This window comes from Alexandromys fortis, unplaced genomic scaffold (assembly GCF_014885135.2).
Source record: "Alexandromys fortis isolate MF-2015 unplaced genomic scaffold, M_Fortis_MF-2015_v1.1 scaffold_6, whole genome shotgun sequence".
Taxonomy (NCBI): Eukaryota; Metazoa; Chordata; class Mammalia; order Rodentia; family Cricetidae; genus Alexandromys; species Alexandromys fortis.
The window spans coordinates 10,588,552-10,607,004 of NW_026067902.1; the positions used below are offsets into that span (position 1 = coordinate 10,588,552).

Here is an 18,453-nt window from a genome sequence, read left to right on the forward strand (position 1 = left end):
GGGGGGTCTCCGCCTCTCAGCTACTGCTCCAGCTCCGTGCCTGCCTGCAGCCATGCTCGCCATCTTTTTGGTTGTGGAATCGCCCTCCGAACTTTAAGCCTCAAATAAACTTTTTCTTCTAGAAGTTGCCTTGGTCATGGTGTCTTACAGCATCAATAGAAAAGTAAGACAGACCCAGTTAAGCTTGAATTGTACAAATCATATTAAATACTCAGTCAGAATACACAAATTGGATATCCTATACTAAATGGTCAATCCTGATAACATATAGTAACATTATACAAACTAAGCAGGATGCATTTATGTATTTAGAAACACACACACACACACACACACACACACACACACACACACACACCTAGGATGTAAATACTTACTCACCAGAATTGACAGGCATTTAGGCCCTGATTCCCAGGACAAGGGAGACAGTACTGATTTATGACCAGTCATTAGGCCCTGAATCCCATACCAAAGACATACCTCTAACAGGCATGGGGGTGGGAGGGGCAGGTGTAGGGACACAACCATCATTAAGTTTCTTTTGCTCGTATCAGAAAATACATAATCCTATGAGGTGGGCAAGATAGCCCTGGGTATCAACTATTTGAAAAAGAACAATACTGGCACACTTAAAATAAGTCTGGGAACATGAGACATCCCTCATCTGCCTCCGAGACCAGACTTGCAGTCTCCTGATCCATTAAACTGTCTGGAGGAACCTGGGACCTGGACCTGAAGAAGAGATTTAAGGATGACAAAGTAAGTAAGAAGCATAAGCTTGAGGTGTAGCTAAGTGAATGAGATCTTCAGTTGGGGGCGACTCTTACTGGGTGTGAGCCCAGCTGGCCAGGCGCGTAAGTAGAGTCCTTCCTTGGGGCTGGAGAGATGGCTCAGTGGTTAAGAGCACTGACTGCTCTTTCAGAGGACCCGGGTTCAATTCCCAGCACCCACATGGCAGCTCACAACTGTCTAAAGATCCAGTTGCAGGGGATCTGACACCTTCACACCAGTGCACATAAAATAAAGTTAAATAAACCATAAAAAAAAAATTAAAAAAAAGAGCCCTTTCTTAATTAATCTCTAAGTACGCGAGCGATTCCTCACCGGGAAGATTCACTAGAGTGACTTCTCATTCCCACATTTTATTTTTATTTATTTTCTAAACTTTTATATGTATGGGTGTTTTGCCTGCATGTACGGCTACGTATGTAGAGCCTGTGGAGGCCAGAAGAAGGCGTCAGATCCTCAGGCACCAGAGTTGCAGACCGTTGTGAGCCACCATGTGGGTGCTGGGAATGAACCCAGGTCCCCTGAAGAACAGCCAGTGCTCTCAGCCCCTCGGCCATCTCTCCAGGCCCTCGTTTCTATAACAGAATACATGTCACAAAATGCTTGAGAAAGCCCACTGTATGTAGACGGCCCCAAAAGCCTGCATCATATGACATGAAAGCCCCCATCTCGTATTTGGTGTGGCCACCGCTGTGGTTATTTGAGCTTCTAAACCTTCTTCTTGCTCCAGCATTTCCAGCTCAGTTTCCTTTCTTGGAAATAAATTATTTTCTAATAAACTGTCCCTGTTTTCTGCTGCCATCCAAGTATCTCCAGTTCCTCATTCTGGGTCTTAATAACCTGGAACCCCTCAGGAGGTGCCCACTGAACCCTGATATCCACTAATATCGAAAGACTCTCTACTTTTTCTTAGCTTGAAATCTTCATAGGGGTAGAAATGACACAGGGCTTCATGGCTCAGCTGGCCGCTAGCTGTGAGCCTATTCCTCTAGACAGATGAGCACGTCATCATGACAGGGTTAATTGGTTTTAGGAGTGGTAATTCATGAGACCTTAGAGAAGGGGTCCTTCTTCTGTCCTCATACAGACATGCCAAACAAGCTTCATTCACAAGTCAGGCCAGCCCTGACCAAATCCAAACAGGGCTCGCTTGCTCACTGACCGCCCCTCGGGGGAAACTCCAGCCCCTCTGCTTGGACGGACTGAGCAGAAAGCAGAGGAACTGAGCCCTCTGACCAGGCCAGAAGCTCCCCCACCTTGCTCAGTGTACCCCTCCCTGCCCCAGCTAAGGAGAGAAACTGAACAACGTGAAAGAAAACTCTAAAATTTCACCTTCTTCCTAGTCCTCCAGGAGAAACACTTAACTTTATTTCCCCATAAGGGAGGTCCCCCAGGAGAGGAACAAACCGGCTTGTTAATGTCTCACTAACTAGCACTGAGGCCAGAACTCTAAAAAGTGAACCTAAGACTTTATTAGAGGACGCTTTGGGGTGGCAGGCCAGTCAGGCCATTCTTAGAGAGCCTGCTCTATACCTGGGCTGCTATTGGCTATTCTGAGCATTCTGTCCTCAGGGGATGAAGGGACAATGATTACAGGGGCCGCACTGGTTATTTGGGAATGAGAACATCTAAAATCTTCCCACTGGGCCATCCCAGGAAGGTACCAATGCAAAACAAGGGAACAGACGAGAAAATGCTCTGAAGCAAACCAGAGGATCCCTGTGGCAGTCTGAATGAGCACTGGGCTCTCCTAGTCTTAGAGAGTTGAGCACTTGGTCTCAGTTGGTGGCACTGTTTGGGGAGGGCTTAGAGTAGCCATGCTGGAGGAGGTGTGTCACTGGGGGCGGGCTTTGAGAGCAATATGGTTCATCTTTTTTTTTTTTTTTTGGTATGCTTTCTGTTTTTGCGCTTGTGGTTCAAGATGTGAGCTTTGGGCATCTTGCGCCAGTCTCCGTGTCTGCCTGCCTCCTCCACTGTGCCAATATGAACTCTAAGCCTCTGAAACCATAAACCGAAAGAACTCTTCCTCTATAACTTGCTTTGGCTGTGTAACTTGATTGCAGAAACAGAAAAGGAACTATTATAATCTCCTTGGCCAGATAATACTTAAATTACATTTTGGGACTAGCAGTTGGCTAGTTATGTCTAAAAAAATAACAAAAGATAGAGAACTGGAAATATAGAGGGCTAGAATGGCTACTTGGGGAAGCCCAAAAGGTGAATATAAGAAAGGACAAAGAATCCCAGCACTCAGGAGACAGAGGCGGGCAGGTCCTGTGAGTTCGAGGCCAGCCTAGTCTACAGAGCAAGGTCCAGGACAATCAGAGCTTTTTACAGAGAAACCCTGTTTTGAAAAACCAAGAGAAAAAAAATAAATAAAGGATGAAGAAACACAAAAGCAAAAGGATAAACTTAAGCTTTCAACAGTAGGATAATGTGTTCAGGGAAAGAACGAATCTCAATTCTCCAGACCCAAGATTTTCCTACCGGGCCACCCCAGGAAAGGATGACATAATACAAACCCATAAATAAGGGCGATGACAAGGCTACAAGTGTGGAGGATGCGCCACTTCAAAAGGGGACCCCTGAATGGGAGAAGGGAAGAAAAGCTGACGTTCTTTATTGCTTTCAAAGAGGAATCGGGATATCAGGGCTGGTGTATACTGATGGACCCTACCAAGAGCCTCTAGTGAGCCTAAAGAAATCAGAGTTCTAATTATATTTAATTAGAGTTGTTTGTAATTAGAAATGACCTCTTGGTTAACTCTGGTACAAGTAGGTCCTCTCTTTGTATAGAACCCTTTGGACTCAAACTCTCTCCAGAGCGACTACTCATTTCAGTGTTGAAAGGTGAGCCTGAGCCCTCAGTTTTAAAGAAGTCAAAGTGTGAGTCCAGGAAAGAGTGACTAGAAAAGCTTCCCATTTGTACCTGAGGCCAGGATTAACCTAACAGGGTGGAGCTTCGTGTCCAGGTTAGGCGTAGGGCTAGCAGTCACTAACAAGGTGACTCTTTGCAGTCACTAAGAAGCAGAGCCACGTCTCCTAAACCTCTTGACCTCACAGGTGAAAAGGACATTTTCCCAAGGTTTGAAATAAGAAGGGAAACAGAGGAGGCTTAAAGAGCCCTCCAATCCATATCACTCTAAAAACCACAGGAAGCACAGGAAGGACAGCACCTCATTCCATCTCTTTCAAAGGGAGGTCATGACTAAAACCTGTCATTGAAAGACTGATAAAAGCTGGGATCATTGAGCCCTGTGTGTTCCCTTGCAACACCTGACCTCACTTACTAAAAGGCTAAGGGATCCTATCTTAGCTACTTTTCTACTGCTGTGACAAAGCACCAAGATCAAAGAATGCATTTAACTGGGCTTAGGGTTTCAGGGGGTTAGAGTCCACGATGGTAGAGTAAAAGAAGCTGAGAGCTCACATCTTGATCCACAGCCACTAGGCAAAGGAAGCGCAATAGGCAAAACTCAAAAGTGGAAGAAATAGGTATTAACTTCCTTTTATGTAGTTTATCCCTCAACACCAAGCTCTTCAAGCTTAAAGGTACCACAAGTTGTTATAACAATCTTCACATATATCAAAGCAATCTGACATAAAATGGAAACTACCTAGCAGTCCCAACCCTGGAAGATAACCTCTTGTTACCATGCTGTTGTAACTGAACAAGCGCTCAGTGAGTTGGGGAAGACCCCCCCCCATCTCTGAGACCACCCCTAAGCCAACAGTAGTTACAATCCACCCGCACTCTTTCCATACCCCAGATGGCCTAGACGACACTGATCTCCATGTGTGGCTGCCCAGAAGATGCCTAAAGGAGTTGACTGCCAGCACCTACTTAGACAACCTCTTGGCATCAAGACTTGCCCGATAGTCCAGTCGTAGGGAGTAAGGTACTTGCCCCAAGAGCAAAGAGAGCAGCAGAGGGTCCTAAAGCTAACGGGGCGACGGCAGCCTTAGCTGAGCTGCTGTGCACCACTTCCTCCCAGAGAAAACGGGGATGGCAAATGTGGTATCCCCGGGGCTGCCATTAGGAACAAAGGAGTTACATATCACCATGTGTGGCTCGCGGTAAACAGTGAGTGTTCTATTATTTTCTCCTTTTGTTCTGAGCTAATTAAAACAAAGAGAAGGCCAGGCCTCTCTTTGTGGCTGGTGAGATGTGGACTGTACAACTTTGGGGTGCGGCAGTGGTGCCAGCCACATGTGTAAATGTTGCCCTATCACTGAGCAACGTATACTCCTCAATATGGATAAAGGGAGTGGGTGTGCAAAACAGAAACGGTCTGAGATTCCGAACCCAAGGTCAAGAGAATAGTACATTTTCGTTTTCTTTCTGGACAGGGTCTCCCATAACTCAGGCTGACCTTGTTGTTGGGGATGACCCTGAACTTCTGAACCTCCCAAGTGCTAGGATCACAGGCTTGGGCACCACGCTCAGTTTATGTGGCGCTGTAGAATCTTGCATGCTAGGCAAGCACTCAACCGAGTCCAATCCCCAGCCTTCAGAATGCATTGTCGGCTGCCAGTTTTCCACCCCTGCGGCTGTTTTGGCATTCTACAGAATGCCCCTTTGCTGCCCTCTTTAATTTGCTGCAGAAGTAGAATCCTGTCAGGATTATTTCTGGTGGCCTGATGGTGGGAGGATGAGATCAGACAAAAAGAACGGGTTCTGTAGCGAGCCTTTAAAACTGTCATTAACATGTTCCTGTTAACCTCAAGGAAATGGAGGCAAATGTGGGCATACTGGATGACTTCCATTTTGGAGATAACTGTTGAAGAATGTTCGGTTGAGAGCTATAGCAACAGCTCACACTGGCAGCTTCGTGTGAATTTTCTCCTCCCCACACAGCACATGTGGAAAGGTGGGTTGCCGCCGGCTGTCACTTGGGTGACTGCATAGGCAATCACACCCTGCCCACTCCTCCCAGAGGTGTTCTATTGTGTGGACTGGATAAGCAGGCAGTGGGAGATGAAACTTTTTTTTAATTTATTTATTTCTTTATTAATTAATTAAAGATTTGTCTCTTCCCCACCGCCGCCTCCCCTTTCCTTCCCCCTCCCCCAAACAAGTCCCCCTCCCTCGTCAGCCCAAAGAGCAATCAGGGTTCCCTGCCCTATGAGATGGAACTTTTTGTCTGTAGTGCATGCTACTACGCAGCTTTGGATCCACAGCCTCTGGCTAGCTCAGTTCCGACACTGGCTGCCTAGCCCCTCCAGCGGTTGCGGTGGCCGAACAGTCCCACCCTGTCCCAGCATTCGACAGGGAAGCCCCACTGCCCAGTGCCTTTGTGTTTCCAGTCACCACCTAGCCCTTGACTAGAATCCATAGTCACCATCACCTTTTCCCAGTGCTCAGTACAGATACAAACCTGTGGGATGTGATGAAGCCATAGCTAATGGTCCCATTGCTAAACTGGTTAGGTACGACGTCCACTGTCCATGTGGGTTAACTTTGCTTTTCTGAACACACTTGCCTGTGGCTTCCTCAGAGGCTATAGGTGGCATCCTCAGAGTCCTGCATCATATGTGATCTAGAGCTGATACACAGTGAACCTCTATGGAACATGGCCGTGAGACTGTACAGCATTCTAAAGAGTGGACAGGGAAGACAGGCAGCTCAGGCATCGACACTGCCTTGGCTAGGAGGTCATTGCTGGGACGGGTGTCATGCCTCTGGAACAGGCGTCTGCAGTGGCTCAGACACTCAGGTACTTTGTGAAGACTCAAGATAGACCTAAAATTGTGATAACAATAGACAACGTATATTCCGCAGACCTGGAATTGTGATACTGGCAAACAATGTATATTCCGCATGATGAACTAACGGAACTCACAATTAAGACCAAGAATATTTGGTGAGCACGGTGCGTGAAGACTGGTGGACAGGGATGCTTGCTCAGTGGTCAGTCGGCAGCTCAGCACTCTAGTTCCAGCAGACTGAAGTCCACCTAGTCTGCCACTGTCTTGACATGCAGGATGGACTGATGTCTCTGAAACCCAGGGGAAGAGAGGACCACGGAGTCAAGAGTTGGGATGCACTCTCCGTATATAGCCTGATACGCTGGTCATTGGTTTTCCTCTGAATTCTGTCTTGGTGGCCCTCTGAAGCAGCAGTTTCTGAAGTCTTGGGAAAACAAGTTCTAAGAACAATCAGTGAGAGCCACTCGGGACAGTACATAGCAAAATGCTGCACCATGGCCAAGTACCTGACAGCCATGAATCATGCTTTGCTCTAGACTCTTGGCTTTCAGGGGTCTTCATCTCTCCAGGGTTATAAGTTGTAGGTCCCTCTACAAGATTTTCCTAACAGGAACCTCATCTTGATTTTCTTGAAGCCCAGTGACCACAGTCTAAGGTGGAAGAAGGAAGCTGACCCTGAAGGCCCCAGGATAGTGGGTAGTTGGGGACAGCCAGCAGACTTCCTGGATCTGGTCTCTCTAAGTTGTGGGCTGAGCAGGACAGCAGCCCTGTAAGGCAGAGCGTTCTGGTGAGTGAGCCTGCTCTCGCTACCGTCACCGTGGTGTGTTATATACCATCAATCTGGTTCACAACCCAGGCAACTTAGGGTTTGGGAATGGCACTCCTGGTCCAGATGGGGTTTGGGAATGGCACTCCTGGTCCAGACGGGGTTTGGGAATGGCACTCCTGGTCCAGATGGGGTTTGGGAATGGCACTCCTGGCCCATATGGGGTTTGGGAATGGCCCAGATGGTGGAGTAAGAATGAGCCTGAAGTACAGGCTAGGGAACCTGTGGCCTGTTCTTTCTACTCTTTCTCAGCTGCAGGCTCTATAATTTAATCCCAACGTCAGGGGGCCCAAAGGAGGTTTCACGAATGGCGGCTCATTCTCGAGCCCCTAGCTGTTCTTTGCTGTCCACTCCACAGATGCGCAGGGTCAGATGTAGCATGACTGGACCATAGGATGCTTTACCTCAGCATGCTCCGTTTTCCTTCCAGCCGTGTGGCCCCCCTGTCGTATGATCTGTTGTCCTGCTGTTCCCAGGAAGGCCTACATATCCAGGACTCCTGCCTTCCTTGGGAGAAAGGGACCAGAAAGTGGATCACCAAGTTTCTTCCCATTCTGTGTGTATCGCTAATTGTGGACCTGGGAGGATTCCATGCCTTTTTGTTAAAAAAACGAAGGTAAAAATTTTCCACTTGGTGTGGCTTGGCTTTATGCAAATACAAAGGATTCTGGACTTAAAAAACAAGAATAACAACATGGGGCTGGTGAGGTAGCTTGAGTGGTAGAGTGCTGGCCTCACGGGAGTTTGTTCCCTGGCCCTGCACACAGCTGGACCTGGTAGCAGGCCTCCCCCAGCACTCAGCTGGAGGGAGAGGTGGGGTGGGAAGATCAAAAGTTCAAGGTCATCCTTGGCTAGATAGTGAGAGTCAGAAACTGGCCTTGAGATATATAAGACACATTCTCAAGAAAAGGAGCTGGAAAAATATAAACTTCTATCAGCGATCACTTGACCTGACCAGTCCTAAACTGTACATGGTAATCATTATCTGCACCAGAGAGACTGCCCTCAGATCATAGGAACAAGATGCCGTTCGAGAAACCAAAGAAAGGCTCGGGGGCTATGCTTGTGTGTAAGTGTACAGCCCCTGACCTTGAGTCAGCACTGGAGGGAATGGGAATGGGGATGCACAGCTTGAAGAGAGGGGAATGAGTGGCCAGTGGTCACACGTGTTTGCAAGGGTTCACAGCTGTGGCACAGCAGGAGGCAAAAAGCCCCGGCAACAGTGAAAGTCCAGAGCTCCCCGCAGAGTGGGAAGAAAATGAAACAGGTTGGAGGTAGGGACAGATTTTCACACGGACCCAGTCCGGCACAGCATGTCAGATGACAAACGGGCCGCGACTTTAACATTTAAACAATAGATAAACAACCACTATGCGGCATATGAGATTACTTGGAGCCAGAGCGCCATGGCATTTATTGACAGGTGACCTATTGCAACTACAGCTCAGTGGGATGAAGAGTAGTAGGTCTGGAAGAACAGGCAGGGACCCCAGTCCACCAGTCAAGCTACCTATCCTCTGTGAACCTGGCTTGCAGGGTTGAAAGGGTCCCAAAGCCCTGCCCCAAGTGTAAAGAACTTACCAGGGTGACATCCCACTGCCTTTGCCCCACACATTCCTTTGGGCTAAAGTGGATGGGGGAAAAAAAAGAGAAACATGTTTGCTCTTTGACCCAAAGGACATGATGTCTCCTGCCTGCCTCTGGGTATTTGGCTCCTTCTCAGCAGAAGTCCTTTTCAATACCAGCTTCTCAAGCAGACCCCCAACTCCTAGGCTCTCTCTGTAGGAGGATACCAATGCAGCCGGGAAGAACATTCCAGAATCTTACTGCAACCTTTCACCATCCTCCCCAACCTTCCTACCATGTTTTCAACCCTGGCGGAACACCGGAGTCTTCCAGGGAAGGTTTTAAAACTTTTATGGCTGAGGTACAGTTTGGGTACGGAGATTTTGAGAAATCTCTTCTGGTGACTTTTCTGATGAACTCACTGCGTTGGAGCAGCATCCGTCTCCGGATGGCTGGAGTCGGTGCTGGGGGTAAACGTGGCAGTATCTGCCGTGAACAGACAAGCAGAATGGCAGGGAGTCTTTCCACAGCACCAACATCTGATCTGCCGTGTTTCAGAGATGCAACTACTCATGCCTGGCCTGGAGACGCTAAACATATGGAACCAATTCTGCTGACTAAGCCGCTTCAACTGCTCACAATGAAATGCGAACACACAGTGTTTGTTTAACCAAGGGTTTTCCGTCCTTTCCCCTCTGGCAGCTTGCCAACTGCCCCAGAAAGACTCTGAAGCAATTTTTTCTGGCCACAGGCATGAAGCCTGGTTCCCTCTCACCAAGGGAGGTCTGGAGTTGATTCCCTCAAAGGCCCAGAGGTGGGCTTCCAAAAGCTGAGAGAGACTCTCAGCCCCCGAATCCAGTTCCTCTACCTTGCTATTCCTAAACCTGTGTTGTACTCCAGACCACAGAAACTTGAACTCCTCTTTAAGAAACAAAACAAAACAAAAAAAACTTTTAAGGAAAGTATTTTCTTATAAAATGAGACAATTGTGGAAGACTGAAACCTTTGCAAGAATAATTTGCTCAAGTCCTCTCTAGGTGACAGAAAGCAAAGTAGATGAACCTTTGCCTACTTTCTGTAGTAAGTATAGTTAAGGATCCTAGCCATTATTTGTAAAGCAAACATGTAAAACAACAAACACCATGGAAGAGCTAAAGTGATCAAAATGAGAGGAACCAGAAAGCTGGATGGTGGCAGCCGAGGAGGGGGAGGGGTCCTGAGCAGCGTGGAGCTACAGTTTATGATGGCTTAATCTGTTGTCAACTCGACCACATCTGGAATCAACTGAGACCCCAGCAGCTGGGCATACCTGTAAAGGATTTTCTTTACTGCTCATTTGAGGGAAAAAGGCCCACTCTAAATCTGGGCCACACCTTCCTGAGGCAGTCTATATAAAGGGACACAGAAGACAAAAGCTAAAAAAAAAAGAAAAAAAAAAAAAGCTTTTGCTCTTTGCCTGCTTGCCCTCACTGCATACAAATCTGCAAGCAAACACGCAAAACAGAAAAAATATTAAACCCAAAGTAAAAATAAGTATTTTAAAAATGTCATCCCCTCTTCATGGTGGGGCCCTAGTGACTGGGTCTGCACAGCCATGACGGATGGTGGGGGGCTTCTTATGGCCGCACTGCCTCTTCTTTCCTGGTATCTATCTATAGGCCCTCGCTAGAGAGCCTCTCACTGCAGCTGGTTGACCAGAAAGAGGAGTCCTGTATGTGAGAACCAAGGGCAAGGAGGAAGGTCCAAATGAGAATCCAGGAGGCCAGTGAATGAGGCCTCAGCCGCATTGACAACTCAGCACCATGTATCCTGAGGAGGGCAGACCTGTCTAGAGCAGACTCGGGAAGCAACAGCTGTGTCCAGATGTTCAGCCACAGCACCCTAGGGAGCAGCCCCACAGAACTGGTACTCTTAACCACAACTCAGCCTTTGAACTTTTCATGTGTCTATGTTCACTGGGAAGCACATGAAAGTTGGGGGCTATCTTAACTCGGGTAGTGAGTTTATCATGAATATTTGTCAAAACTCATCAAGTTCCACACTTAGAAATCAGTATATCTGGGGAAGGAAGAGATGGCTCAGGGGTCAGAGGACTGACTGTCCTTGCAGGGGGTCTGAGAACCTGCGCATGGGAGCTTATTAATCACCTGTAACTCCAGGGAGTGCTGATGCCTCTGGTCCCCACAGGCACCTGTATTCACATGCACACACCCATACTCTGGTATATACATGTAACTCTAATACATTTTTAAAAGAAAAAAATTATTGTTTGGCATTAATACATCAATAAATGTATGGCAATTCACATATGTACCCACGAAGATGGGGCTCAGTCGATAGAACGCCTCCCTAGTATACAGGAGGCCCTGGGTTTCAGCCCCAGCCATCGCTGCATAAGTACCAGATGTGGTAGCAAATCCCTGTGATCCCAGCACAGAGGTATGAGGATCAGAAGTCCAAGGTTATTCTCAGGTCTATAATAACCTGAGCTGCATAAGAACCTATCTAAAACCATGAAACATAAAACCAGGCCTGCATTTCAGCCCATCTGCCACTCATGTTCTTGACATGAAGGGAGACTAAGAGGATTTAAACGAGTTGCAACCTGTATAGTTAACATTTGACCTCTTACACTGGATGGTAAGTGTTGCAAGGAGAGTGAGGGCCCTTTGTTTGTCCCGGCCACCCGGCTAGCTTACACCCGAAATAACCACACAGAAATTGTATTAATTAAATCACTGCCTGGCCCATTATGTCTAACCTCTTATTGGCTAACTCTCACATCTTGATTTAACCCATTTTTAATAATCTGTATAATACCACGAGGTCATGGCTTACCAGAAAAGATTCAGCATGTCTGACCTGGCAGCTCCATGGTGGCTCTCTCTCTGCTTTTCTTCCTAGCATTCGGTTCTGTCTACTCCGCCTACCTAAGTGCTACCCTATCAAAAGGCCAAGGCAGTTTCTTTATTCAACCAGTGAAAGCAACACATAGACAGAAGGACCTCCTACACCAGGTAAGGACATGGGTGAATCTTACTTCCTGTGTTGCACTGAGATAAGTCTTTAGTATGAAGACTAAAGAATAGATTAGAAAAGAAAAAAAATGCAATGGTAAAAAGACAATCGGTCCACCTAATTAGTCACAACATCCTTGTGAGATGTGGCTTAGAGAGGAAACTTTGCCCTCATCCCTCCCCCTGCAGGTCTTAAAACCACGACGACAACTGGCTTGAAAATCCACCACGTGTTTCTCACTCTGGCTGAAGCCCTGCCCCTTTCCTTGGATAAACACAACTATCTCAATCCTAAATTCAGGGCTAGGTTCTGAAACACTCCCTCCTGGGCTCCCTAGCCTTCCCCAAGGATCAGATTTCAGACACAATGGCTCTCTGGGGTGCAATTAGAGAGGTGACTTAGACTGGCCAGACAGGGCAGGGCCACATCCACAAAGATCGAGTCCATAGGTCCTGGGCTGGCCTGGGCAGCTGGGTCTTGAAAAGACTTTTTAGATGGGTTTAAAGCTTACCTTCCTAGGTGAATGTGGCAGTACACACCTTTAATCCAAGTACTCAAGAGACAGAGGCAGGCAGATCCCTGAGTCAAGACCAGCCTGTTCTGTGGAGTTCCAGGACAGCCAGAGCCTTTTACACAGAGAAACCTTGTCTCAACAAACAAACAAACAAAACAAACAAACAAAAACAAAACAACAAAATCCCACCTCCTCTCCCCTCCTGTTGATGGCCTTGGCCTCAGTCACCTCACCCTTATCCTTCAGTCAAAATACTTAGATGCCTTACATTTGATTGTGCATAGTACATTTATGGGTTTTTCCAAGTAAAAAAAGTACACCCTAACACTAAATGAACAGACTTTTAAAACTGATGTCAGTCTCCCTCTGACCCTGAGGATTCTACTGTTCTCTCTAGAGGGCATGCCCCACCCCATCTACTCCAGGAAAATTCAAGATCCTTCTTGCCACCCATCACCCAAGAGCGCATTCTCCCAGCATTTTTGACGGGAAGACCTCATGATTTGTTCAGAGAAGACTAGTATTCTCAGAAAGATGACTTTGCTTTTCTAGGCTATTCTATTTCTCTAGACAGAGCTGGAGGGGTTATTTCACTGGGGGGGGCAGCACAGGCAGGCAGGATGGCAGCTGGCAACACTGAAGAGCTAACTGAGCGCTTGGTGCGTTAAATCCTTCTCCACCCTCTGTCCCCATTTCACCATCGCATAATGGAAACTGACTGCTGCTCACATCCAGAATACCAGCCAGGGCTCAGAGCGCTGCGTCCAGTTGCAAGAAAGCGTCCCATCTCCTTTTCCCTCCAGGCAGAGATGTGTGCTACCCAGACTCACCTCTCTGCTCTGCCCACTGACAAAGGACACCACATTATAACCCAGGTTTCCCTGCAAAACAAAAACCTGACTCGAACTCACATGTTGGTTTCCCAGACTTTTTTTTTTATTGTTTTTAACTAAATCTCAATTCAATGAGCTTCCTTTTAATTTTGCTCTAAAACTTTCAAAAAAACAAAAAACACCGATTTCACCTACTCTTTCCAAGTCACGTGGAGAACTGTCAAAGTGCTTACAAGTTGGTTTCACTTCCTCTGAGCCAAAGGCCAAGGGCCATTCACAGCAAAACTGGAACACCAGTCACCAGATACACGCACAGCAATGGGGAATCCATGAATATTTATCAGCTCCCAGAGAGCTCCTTGAGTAGTGTGGGGGACAGAAAGCAACTTCAGCTACTTTGAGTCCTGTTCTAACATCCTCCACAAAGACAGCCTGTTCTTACTCGTGAAATCCTTGCATCAAAGCCTTAACGAGGAAAGTATGCTGTTAGAAGCTTTGACTGGAAGCCCTGAAGGCTTAAGATAGCAAAACAACACTTTCTCCAAAACAAACAAGGCTTTCCTTTGTGTACCTAATGAGGAGAGGGTGTGTGGCTAAGGCAGTTCCTACCACGTCTAGAGTCCCCCAATGCTGAGGTAATTAGAGCCTGCAAGGGCAAGCAGCTCCAGGGTATCCAACCCAGGGCCAGAGGGCGGAATGTGGCTCAAGCTATAAGTGAAGCCCAACACAAAACTGTAAACTTATGAGGTAGGTGTGTGTGCGCGCGCATGCGTGTGTGTGTGTGTGTGTGTGTGTGTGTGTGAGAGAGAGAGAGAGAGAGAGAGAGAGAGAGAGAGAGAGAGAGAGAGAGATTGTTTGATAACACAACTGCATGTTTTCTGAGAGTGAGCGAACCATCTAGGTGTTGTAAGTCAACAGGATGGACGTCTCTTCCAGAAAAGGGATCTCTATCAGAGTGTTTGCCTAATTACACATCTGAGGCCCGTGAGCTGCAGACAGTCTCTCCAGAGGGCAACTGAATGGGACACCAACTCTGAATTGATCACATCATGCTGGGCTAGACAGCACTTCTGAAAAGACCAATTGAGAAATATCTGAAGGTTCTGAGTAAAAGGAGAAACACAGATGGAGCAAATGAATAACCAGAAAAATGCATTGCTGAGCTAATAAGATAAAATGGACTTCACCTCCCCCCAAAAAAATCAATGGAACATCTTGGTTTTAGATATAAAACTTCTTGGCCTACACAAAACCCAACATCTCTGCTTTTGCTTTTTCTCACCCTGGAACCATCTGTCCCTGTGACACCTCAAGATTTACAGAAAACCCATTTGATCATTGAGTCCAACGATGACAGATAAGTAGGCAAGAAGGAAAGAATAAGATACTTTGAGGTGGGCTGGAGAGATGGCTCAGCGGTTAAGAGCACTAACTCTTCTTCTAGAGGTCCTGAGTTCAATTCCCAGCAACCACATGGTGGCTCACAACCATCTATAATGAAATCTGGTGCCCTCTTCTGGGGTGCAGGTACACATGTAATATGCACATGTACATGTAATATATGTAATAGATAAATAATCTTTTTTTAAAAAGGGGTGGCTGGAGAGATGGCTCAGAGGTTAAGTAATGCTGACTGTTCTTCCAGAGGTCCTGAGTTCAATTCCCAGCAACCACATGGTGGCTCACAACCATCTACAATGAGATCTGGTGCCCTCTTCTGGCACATGGAGAAAGCACACTGTATTGTATACATAATAAATAAAATTTTAAAAAAAAAAAAAAGATACTTTGAGGTAACTGTAGACGGAGCCTGAGGAGGTAACCAGGACAAGGCTGTCTGGGACTTCAGGTACCCACACATCCACTGGGTCCCTCCAACTGACAGAGGCCAGGGGAAGGGGAGCAACAGGCTTCCACCTGCCCAAAGTGCAGCTGGAGCCGAGTGTGGGGTCTCAACAAAACCAGGGTTCTTGCTATGGTAAAGAACTTCCCACCTATTACAAACCAAGGTATAGACCACAAAACCAAGCAAACAACTTGTGGTGACTGAGAACACCCTTGGGTGACAAGTTTCTTAGTATTCTTGTTCCCTAAAAGGAGCCCACAGATCGGAACCGAATGCTCCACTCTAGCAGGCTGCATCTTCAGCATTTCAGCTACAGGCATGCAAGCAGGCACAGTGAAGAGGTAACCACAGGGCAACCTAAGGTCAGGGGTTGATGGATACCCAGCATGAGATCGGAAGAGAGATTGGGTCTTCCTCCTGGCCAGCAAAGGTCTCTCACAGCGCTTGACACTGAGTCAAGCAAGAAGGCACATGGGACCTCCCTCCCTCCCCACTTCCCCCAGTCCAAGCTACACACAAACCCTCATATCTGCACGGAATTAACAATGCTCATTTCTTCTGGAGGGACACCAAAGGAAAGACCTGGACATGGTCACTTAAAAAGCCGGAACCAAAACAAACAAAGCGAAACCCAAAACAAACCCCCCACCCACTTTGGTGTAGAGCTATGTAGGAAAAGCAGAGCCAGAACTGGACCTCATTTCGATGCCTTCCTGTGAGGCAGATGACAGGAAGCTGTTCCTGTGCCAAGTTTGCACTTCACACGGAAGGTAGGGGGCAGGGATAGGTAGTGCCAGGCTATCCTGAGAAAGCCTGCTCCTGGTTGGGTTTTGCTGGCAGAACTACTAAAGAGCTATAGCCAAGAACTTAGGCACTCAGAGTGACCACCGGAGCCTCTTCACCAAACCACTGCAAGAGGGTGGCCCCAGATCTGCCTTAATAGCCTCTCTGTTTTTGTTGTTGCTTTTTTTTTTTTTTGAAGATGGGTCTAATGTAGTCCAGTCTGTGTAGCCAAGCATGACCTTGAACTTCTAACTCTCCTGCCTACACCTCGGAGTGCTGGGGCTGTAGGTATAAGGCAGCACATTTTGTGTGTGTGTGTGTGTGTGTGCGTGTATAATTTTTAACTTTTTGAGAATTCCATACATGTATATCATGTATTTTGATATCCACTACTCTACTCCTCGCCTTAACTCTTCTTAGATCGCCCTCCCAACTTCATATCCCCTTTATATTTACTTTTTACAACTTGCTGAGTCTAATTAGTGCTGCAGCTATCACACCCGTGGGACCATCCAAGAACCACACTCAAAGAAAATTGACTCCTCCCAAGCAGCCCTTATCTGCCAATCACTCTTCAGGTAGGCGTGAGACCTGGTGAGCCACTCCCCTTCCCTGGTTTATGCTATGCTGGGGACTGCACCCAGGGCATGGTACATGCCAGACAAGAGCTCTAACAATTGTGCTACAGCTGAATCTTCTACCCTCATATTTCAAGGTTTTATCGAGGAAGCATTCCAAGAAGAGGGGGAAACCCCTCAAAACTTTCCACTCAACACTTTTTGTCTAGGAAGAACAATTATCTACCCCAAATTTGAATGCAGAAGCACAGCGGACCATGGCTAATTCCACTGCTATGGGTTCAGGATTTCTAGGGAGACAGGGACCCGAAGGCAGGAACTGAAGGAGAAACTACAGAGGAACGCTGTTTACTGGCTTGTTCCCTAGGTCTTACTCAGCTTCCTGCATAGCCCAGGCCCACTTAGCCAGGGATGGTTCCACCCACAGTAGGCTGAGCCATTCTCCATCAATTACCAATTAAGAAAATGCCCCAACAGAGATACCCACAGGCCAATCTCTGTTTCTCAGCCGAGCTTCCTTGATCCCAGGTATGTTTAGGTTTGTGCCAAGCTGAAAAACTAACTATACCACAACAGCTCTCTGAAATAGTGTCCCACTGTCCCAAAAACAGTCTGAAGGTTCTGAGACTGAACCACCTCCGCAAGGTTCCTAGAGTTCAGCCCTGTGTTGCAACCACGTAGATGCAGTCCAACCCAGAGTCATGTGTTCGGAGCTATGACAAAACTGTGGATCTTTATTCAAAGTCAAGGTACATGGAACAATGTACTCCTGGCCAAGGAGCTGTTAAAATTATTTTGGGGGGACTGGAGAGATGGTTCAGTGGTTAGGTCCCTGCTCTTGTAGAGGATCACAGCTCCACTACCAGCACTCACTTGGGTGGCTGCCAACTTCCTGAAACTCCAATCACAGGGGAGCAGACACTCTACTTCTGGCCTCCCTGGGCCCTGGGCATGCATAGGGCACATGCAGACAAAACACTCACAGACATGAAATAAAAATAAACACATCTCTTTTTAAAAGTTGTTCAGTGTGAGGAAGGTGATATAGAGGTGACCAGGTCAGCAGCAACAAGGGGAAATGACTAGATATGAATCGGACAGGGAGGCAGAGGCTCTGGAAATCAGGCGAGGAAGAGGAAACCATTGAGGATGCTTCATTTGGGGACAGCGCAATTGGATGCTATGAAATGTCCAATTCTGGCTGTTGTGTGGGAAGTCACTGGGGTCCATGAGTATGCAATGTCCCAACTCATCTTTCCTACCTGGTAATCTCTTATGACTCACTAGTCCTCTTTCCAGAATTATCTAGAGAGTCTTTCAAAAAGAAAGACTTAAAAGCATAATTATAAGCTGGAGAAACAGCTCAGTGGTTAAGAGAACTGGCTCCTCTTCTAATGGACCCATGTTCAATTCCCAGCACCCACGTGGTGGCTCAATACCACCTGTAACTCCTATTCTAGGGGGCCCAATGCCCTCTTCCGGTCTCCTTGGGAACCAGACATGCACATGATACACAGACAAACATGCAAGCAAAACATCCATCCAGTTTAAATTTAAAATAATAATTCAAAACATAACTTTGTAAATTTAAAAATAATTATGTCTTGCTCACTACCTTAAGGAACTTTACAAAAATCCATTCACTCATTTATTAAAATAAACACTGCTTATTTCCAAATAGCAATGGAAGTTGTTTTAAAAAATGGCTATAAGGCCGGGCGATGGTGGCGCACGCCTTTAATCCCAGCACTCGGGAGGCAGAGGCAGGCGGAATTCTGGGAGTTCGAGACCAGCCTGGTCTACAAGAGCTAGTTCCAGGACAGGCTCCAAAAACCACAGAGAAACCCTGTCTCGAAAAAAAAAAATGGCTATAAACAACAGAACTGCTTAGAGTTCTCTTTGGGAAAATGTTTAAAATTCATTGGAACATCTGTTTTCAGTGTCAATTTAAGAATTCAACTATTTGAAAAGCCCAGTTTGCTCTCAGGGCT

At 46.9% G+C, this 18,453-nt stretch overlaps 1 protein-coding gene across 1 annotated transcript in view; it reads right to left on the reverse strand.

The window, feature by feature from the left end:
* Mertk (MER proto-oncogene, tyrosine kinase) overlaps window positions 1-18,453 on the reverse strand; it is a 100,772-nt gene that overhangs the window by 80,383 nt on the left and 1,936 nt on the right. The window contains exon 2 of the mRNA XM_050133782.1: window positions 6,633-6,788. Coding sequence (XP_049989739.1) covers window positions 6,633-6,788 — 156 coding nt within the window. The remainder of the gene's footprint in view (window positions 1-6,632; window positions 6,789-18,453) is intronic.